General features: G+C 45.1%; 1 protein-coding gene across 1 annotated transcript in view; it reads left to right on the top strand.

Moving 5' to 3' along the window:
* The window catches only part of atf6 (activating transcription factor 6), a 57635-nt gene that overhangs the window by 24235 nt on the left and 25900 nt on the right, over window positions 1-7500 (top strand). The window contains exons 10-11 of the mRNA XM_012835386.3: window positions 3239-3355; window positions 7480-7500. The exon at window positions 7480-7500 is cut by the window's right edge and continues 93 nt beyond it. Of these exons, the coding sequence (XP_012690840.2) occupies window positions 3239-3355; window positions 7480-7500 (138 nt within the window). The remainder of the gene's footprint in view (window positions 1-3238; window positions 3356-7479) is intronic.

Here is a 7500-nt window from a genome sequence, read left to right as displayed (position 1 = left end):
ATGCCTAGTGTTTATACTTACAATTACTTTATTTAAATTACTTAAATGCACAGTGGCAAAGCCACCGATTTGTTGTTCTTGTTTCTGTAATGAGCAGTTAAATAAAAATGTAAAATGTGGGAAAGAATATTTTACACTAAATGTATCTAATATTGTGTTGGTCATATTTAAATCATTCATTACGTTTTGTTGGGAAAAAAAGAGGATAAAAAAAAAATCGCATATTAAATCGCAATCGCAATATTTTTGTAAAAAATCGCAATTAGATTATTTTCCCAAATCGTTCAGCCCTACGGAGGATACTGGAAATTAAGAATTGCAAGAGGACAGCTGGAAATTCAACCTTAGTTGTTCCATTCTCATAGTCCCTCTGTCCCTCCAGCTCTCTGTCCAGTAGGCTGGACATGATATCATGTTTGTCTGAATTTCAAGTTGTTCATATTAAAAAGTTTTTATAAAATCCTCTTAATACCAGAGCTTAAGGCAGTTGGAGTTGTGGTTGAAAACTGACTGCTGGAAATGCATGCATAATCCTTACAAACACCAGCAAGAGCACACTTGGCACTGATAAAAGGCTTGCCAGCACGCTAACTCGTGTCGTTTGGCGATATAGTTAGCGATGTTGTGCTGTGAATTTTTTTTTTACATTTTTGCAGGGTGGTCCGACCCGGACTACAGAACTGCACAATGCATAGCCTAAGCGGCGAGGTGGAACATGACCATATACCGTGAAAACTAATTTGAAGATAATGCCAGTACTAGTTGCTTATAAAATCTTAAAAAAGTGGCAAGTTGTTGCCTACTATCTCTTTCAATAACTACAGCTCTGATCATCATTTAACATAAGTGAATGGAATGGATGACATACCGTATCTGGCTCCCATAGGCAACAAAATGCTTGTAATTGAGAGCATATAAATCTGATTTCAAGTTATCTCCATTTTTGGGCTTGGGTACACTTGACTGAGGCACCAAAATGCACTGCCTGTGCCTCATTCAAAGCCAAGCATTTGAAGCTCTCATGCACATTCATCTAACTTGAAATTGCACTGCGCTGATTCGAGTCAGTCGCTCCATGTATGACATTTTCATCAGTAATGAAATCTGTCTCCGAAATGCATGCAACTGTTTTCCGAGAGTAATATCACTTTCGAGTAGAGAAGATCAGAGCTGTTTCTCTCACAGCTTGCCGAGGGAACGCCAGCCACCCAGCCCCAGCCCAGACCGCTCTGGAAGAGTATTCCTGTAAACTGGCCCCACTCACTCACTCACCCACTCACCCACCGCCCCGAGCCTCTGAACCTCAGACTCAAAGCCACTTAGAATGTCTGGCTCAGGGTCCCCAAAACTGAAAAACAGCTGTGGCTCAAAACTTTGGCTCACCTCACATTTGAAACACCTAGCACAGTAAGCTAATGAGTCAGAGGATCAAGTATTTTCTCATCAAAAGACATAAACCTTTCATCTCTGTGAGAGGCTACTGAGGCATGATGAGTAAGTAGCAGTCACTGATAGGTTGCAGAGCACAGTGTTTTGTTAAATCGAGTGACAGTTAATGCTGTGTTGGAATAATGACAGTCACTGATTTTCTCTCAGCCTCTTCGCAATGCAAGAATTGAAATAGGACTGGTATATTTTCAGATATACTTTCTGCAATTGAAAGGTTAAATAGCAAAAGAGTTATTAGTATCTTGATGAAACAGAATGGCTACCCATCTTGGTCAACTACTTTAAACAGTGTATCTGGGATAAGGGATTCTTGTTGCCCAGTGGTGGGGCTGGGTATTGGCACAGATGCCCCAATTTGATTTCTGGCCACTGGTGGGAATCTTTCCAGTTAAGTTTGCCAGTGTAAAAAAAATGGGATGTTAGGGAAATGCTTAACAAACTCTGGTAGATGTACAGCCCTGTGCAGTACCTGTGTCTTGTCTATCATCAGTAAATTATGTTTCCATGAGTAAATTGTGTTCCTATAACTCTTATGTTATTGCCCTTAACCCTGTCATTAAAGTTATAGGGAAGAGGAAATATGGGACAAAACATTTTTTATTTGTTTTATTTCTATCAGATTAAGTTGGGACACAAAGTGCTGAAAGACAGGGCTGTGCTGGGAAAATCTGGTCACCCTAGTCTAAAAGGGAACACAAACTGTGAAACCACTAAAGAAAAGGCCAAAGGCTTGTATACCAAATTCTTTTTAATGTAGGCACACATGGGAATAGTTGCTTTAATGGTGAGAAAATGGATGTAACAACAAGTTTTCCTCTATGCGTTCGCAGTCTGCAGCGATTAATCGGTAAAACAATATTTTTGCCCACCCTTAGCCAGTGGACAACCATATGTCTTCAGGGTTGGTTCCCCCACACTGTCATACTTGTTTTTGCCTAACCGTGGATGTATCGCATTAAGTGTGTGGGTGTGTGTGTGTGTGTGTGTGTGTAAGAGAAAGAGAGACAGAGAGTGATGGAGGTTTGGAATTTCAAGAATGCCCCCTACACTTTCAGATGTGGCAACTAAAGAACTTTCTAGAATTACAGCAAAAACAACTCAGAAGAACATAGATATGTGTGTGTGTGTGTGTGTGTGTGTGCTTGCATGTGTGTGCACCCGCACTTTAAACTGCTCAAAATGACCCCCTTAAGATGAAAGGCAGTGGGTCATTACACCCTGTGATCATACTTCTAAGCTGTGTGTGTGTGTGTGTGTGTGTGTGTGTGTGTGTGCGTGTGCGTGTGCGTGTGCGTGTGCGTGCGTGTGCGCGCGCGTGTGCGTCTGTTACGGAACTGTCAAAGTGTTTCCTGTTATTTATCTCTTGTTTCATTCCATTTTATTCCTTTCATTTCGTTTGTCGTTTAAACTCCCCGACTTTCTTTTTCTCTTTCTTTACTCACTGACCTGTCTCCCCTATTTCTTCTCCAGTTTAAATTGCTATTCTCTCTCTCTCTCTCTCTCTCTCTATTGCTATTGCTATTCTTTCTTTCATTCTCTCTTTTCTCTGTCTTTAATTCTCTCTCTCCTCCTTCTTTCTCCTGCTCTCTGCTGTCTTACTCATACTCTAAAACTAGTGTTATTTGCTTTGTCAATGCAATGAGTGTGAAATCAAAGATGCTAGAAATGTTAAATGCTTGTGATATGGACAAATAAGAATTAATTCACTTCCTCCCTGCGTCTTTTCTCTTCTCATCTCCATCTCCATCTCCCACTCTCTCTCTCTCTCTCTCTCTCTCTCCATCTCTAGTAAGTACATAGACTCTGATGGCTCCAAAGTTTCTATAAGTGGAGCTCACACAGGAAGACATCTGCTGGGCTTCACCCAGGACACAAACACCCCTGAGGAATCGCCAGTGTCCAGCAGGTGAGAGACACACACACACACACACACACACACACACACACACACACACATATATTCTGACACAATTTTACATGCAGGTAATAGTATGGGACACACACACATGTGCACACACTCTCACACACACTCTCTTTCATCCTTCGGCCAGAGAGTGCCTGAAGCCTTGGGGGAAGGCCTTGGGGGAAGGCCTTGGGGCACATAGACAGAAAATCAGATAGTCACGCATAAAGTATAGCTCACTTTTCAGATATGCTGGGCAGACAGTATGTCACTCCTGACACACACACACACACACACACACACACACACACACACACACACACACACACACACACACACACACACACACACACACACACAAGCTGGTCTCTCAGGTCCACTTCCCTGGAATCATTGGAGTTTTCACATGCCAAAATGAATCGGGTCATTAGTTTCACACACAAACACAGACGTGTGCAAGACACTCCGTTTAGTTATCCTGCCATGTCTTGGATGGGCTATTAACTGTGCACACAAATACGTGCACACACACACACACACACACACACACACACACACACACACATACACAGACACACAAACACACACAGACAGAGTAATATTACTAATAAGCTATAATAAACAAAGCAGTTATCCTGTCTTGTTGTTGATGACTAGAAACCACCGCACACAAACAATCAAATTTACAAACCCTGGCAGACACACACACACACACACACTCACACACGCACACACACACACACACACACAAATTCATTCAAATGCTAGCATGTACACACACACACACACACATTCAAATGCTAGCATGTCCACACACACACACACACACACAGACACACACAAACACACACACACAGACACGCAAAGGTAACTCTCAGGTTTTTGTAGTGTGTGGCCATGCTGTTAAGTGGTTAGCGCCTCTACACTGGGACTGAGATTGACGCAGAGAGACTTGCACACCTGCTAGTCCTCTAGGTTCTAGACGCGGTTATTACTTAAACACACAAACAGACTGCAGGTGTAGAGCACGGCTGTCCAAAAATCTGCCAGACAGAGGGGAAAAAAAGCCCCTCTGCCACACCCTTGTGCCCCTAACAGAACCCCCCCACCTGGAAGCTTTGCCCCATCACAACATATGGTATACAGTATTTCCCTACTTTCACCACGCTGTTCCATTGACATAATGTCATCACCTGCTCATGTTTAAATGGAAAGAAAATGTTAGCAAAGTGTCAGAAAGTGCATAAAGTCCACTATGTGGATATTGTCTCTCTCTTTAATGGATGGAAAGACATCTAATGTATATATGCAATGCTATGATTGGCATGGCTGTGATTAGAGTGTCACTCTCCCTGTCCACTCTGTCCATGACTGCATTCACATTACATGTGCCCATGGAGCCTAACAGCAGAATCGCACAGTTAGGCTCTAACGAGAGCCCTGTGTTATTTAAGTGTCGTGAACAGGCACTGAATTGAATGGCAAGGTGTTTATATGAGTTGACATGCAAGGCCAGTAGCACAAAGTGTGTTTTCGCACTGAGGAGGGTCGTACTCATTCTTGAGACGCGCGGAGCAAAACAACGTGACTTGGGGTAAAGACAATCAGAAGAAATGGTCCCCATATGTACCAGTTGATGGAGGGGATGTCAAACTACAGACCGGTGGCCCCCTGGTTCTCTTCACAGTGCAGTGAAGCCCTTTAGTGAGGCACTGGGCTCTGAGAGAGGGTGGGGAGGGAAAAGGAATGTGGCTTGTGTTTCAGCGAGGGTGCCACGGGCTGATCTGGGTTCTGTCCAGTCTGATGTAGCCAGATAAGCTCACGGTCATCGCAGTCACTCACACAGGCACCACGACACACACACACACACACACACACACACACACACACACACACACACACACACACACACACACACACACACACACATCTGCATATACTCTTGCTCTCACTTGCACACACACATACCAGTGACACACATGTTAACTCCGAAGAGTCACCTTACACAGCTCTATTAGTTCAGTGTGGACAGGAAAGACCACATTAGTTGTCACACGAAACGCCTGTGTGTGTGTGCGTGTGCGTTTGTGTGCATGTGTGTGCATGCATGCGTGCTTGTGCATACTAATGCTTCCATGTATGAGAGCCTGAGTATGCACTTGCCCGTATTTGAGTATTAGAACCAGGTGGATAGTTATGCAACTACAACAGTGTTCCACCCTGGGTCCGCTTCATAGCCCCTTCATGTTCTAGCATGTTCCGTGTCCTGGGACCGCTTTCCAGGCCACGGGTGTAACCCTATCGCCTCACTCCCATGGCGTGGGGCACAAGCGCGGCCAATTAGGAGTCTGGGAGTTGTCACGGTGATGGCCGCTTTGCAGGTGGAGGCTGTATCCAGGCTGACAGGAACGGAACGTCGGAACAGCGCCAGAGAATTCGGATCGGCAGATGGAATTATGTAATGCGTCCTGGAAAATAATAGCCTGTAAAAACACCACAAAAAAAATAGCATGGAGTCGCGCAGGGACATTTATAGAACGGAAAGTGTAACGTCTTCTAGATTTGGTTTCTCCCGTTCTCTCTCCTCTTGTTGCGCTGTCAGAATGACAGTTTGAGTGAATTGTGTGTGTGTGTGTGTGTGTGTGTGTTTGTTCAAACGAGAAAACCAGCCTGACAGAAGACAGAGCGAGCGAGAGAAATCGCGCCAACGCCAAAAACTCCACTGACATCACCACAGCTTCGACCCCCCTCTCCTTACACCCCAGATCGCTCTCTCTGCGCTGCATCGCTCTTTCAGCTCTGATGAATTCTCATTTTCTCTCTTCTCTCTCTTTCTTTCCTGATCCATCTTTCTCTCTCTCTCTCCACCTCTCTCTCTCTCTCTCTCCACCTCTCTCTCCCCCTCTCCCTCCCTTGCCCGTGTCCTGAGGACATCTGCTCCCAGTGCAGTTGACGGCTGTGCATCAATTGCATTTGTGCAGGTTTAGTCTCGCCGTCACCATTCATTTCCTCCATTTACCTTCAGGCTCCTCTCTGGCCAGCCCTGTGCTGCGAGGCATTAGCTCCTGCAGCAAGGCCCACTGCAGCCCAGGACCGTTCCAGCGGGACTGAGGCGCAGGAGGCAGAGGAGCTGCAGCAGCCGCAGCGGCGGCATGCTACTCAGGCGCAGCTGTGGGAAGCCAGTGCCAGTGTGGACACGGCAGGAACCCACAGCTGAAATGTTACGACGTGAAGACAGATGACACGTCTGATGTCTGTAAAAGAGTCGAGGTTGTGGCAAAGGCAGAGTTTTGTTATTTTTGTTTGGTTGCATGGTGCTGCACACACACACACACACACACACACACACACACACATACTTACTCAGATAAGATGGCAATCTACTCAGACTGCGCTTGGTCTAGCTGGAGTGTTGGCCATCTGTGACGGTGGCGGCTTGAGCGAGGGTCTCCGTGAGGGTGGGGGCTGGGAGTCCCTCCTCTGAGAGCGGCGGTGACTTTAACAGGCCCCGGGTGTCCCTCTTTAACTCAGACTCTCTGTGCCGACACTCTTCACTGCTGCTACTGCTCACAGTAACACTCCATATTTCATCTGGGAATTTTACAGCCTAAAGCCCAGAAATGACTTCCAGTCTCTTCTGTTTTCAGTTTATTCGCATGTCACTCATGCATCAAAACTAGCTCTATTTATCTGTCTCAACTTCCTGTTAAAAAGCCTTTCATTTAAAAATGACTTTTCCAAAAGGATTCAGTTTGACAAGTGGCTTCAGTATGGCGTTTCGCTACACACAAGAGTATTTTAAGATAATGTAGTGCAGGCTCTTGCAGATTACTGACTTAACTGGCTGAACTCTTCTGAAAAGGACAAATATTTGAAGAATAATGTGACCGCTCTGATCTGTCGTAAAGGGATGGTGTTGAAGGTACAGTATTCCTTGTAAGCTGTAAAGAGAGCAGGCCCCTGCAGTAAAACTGTCTGGACAAGTGTGACGCATCAGAGAGACATTTTGGCTCCAGTTTTGTGGTAGAATCCAACATACTTGTTTGAGCTGTCCAATAAATAGTCTCTCTGTCTCTCTCTCTTTCTTTCTTTCCCTCCTTCTTTCTCTCTTTGTTTCTTTCCTTCAGGGTGGAAGAGTCTGTGTCAGA

The sequence above is a fragment of the Clupea harengus genome, chromosome 10 (assembly GCF_900700415.2).
Source record: "Clupea harengus chromosome 10, Ch_v2.0.2, whole genome shotgun sequence".
NCBI lineage: Eukaryota > Metazoa > Chordata > Actinopteri > Clupeiformes > Clupeidae > Clupea > Clupea harengus.
The sequence above is the reverse complement of the archived record's forward strand: the minus strand, read 5'-3'. Positions and strand labels throughout refer to the sequence as shown.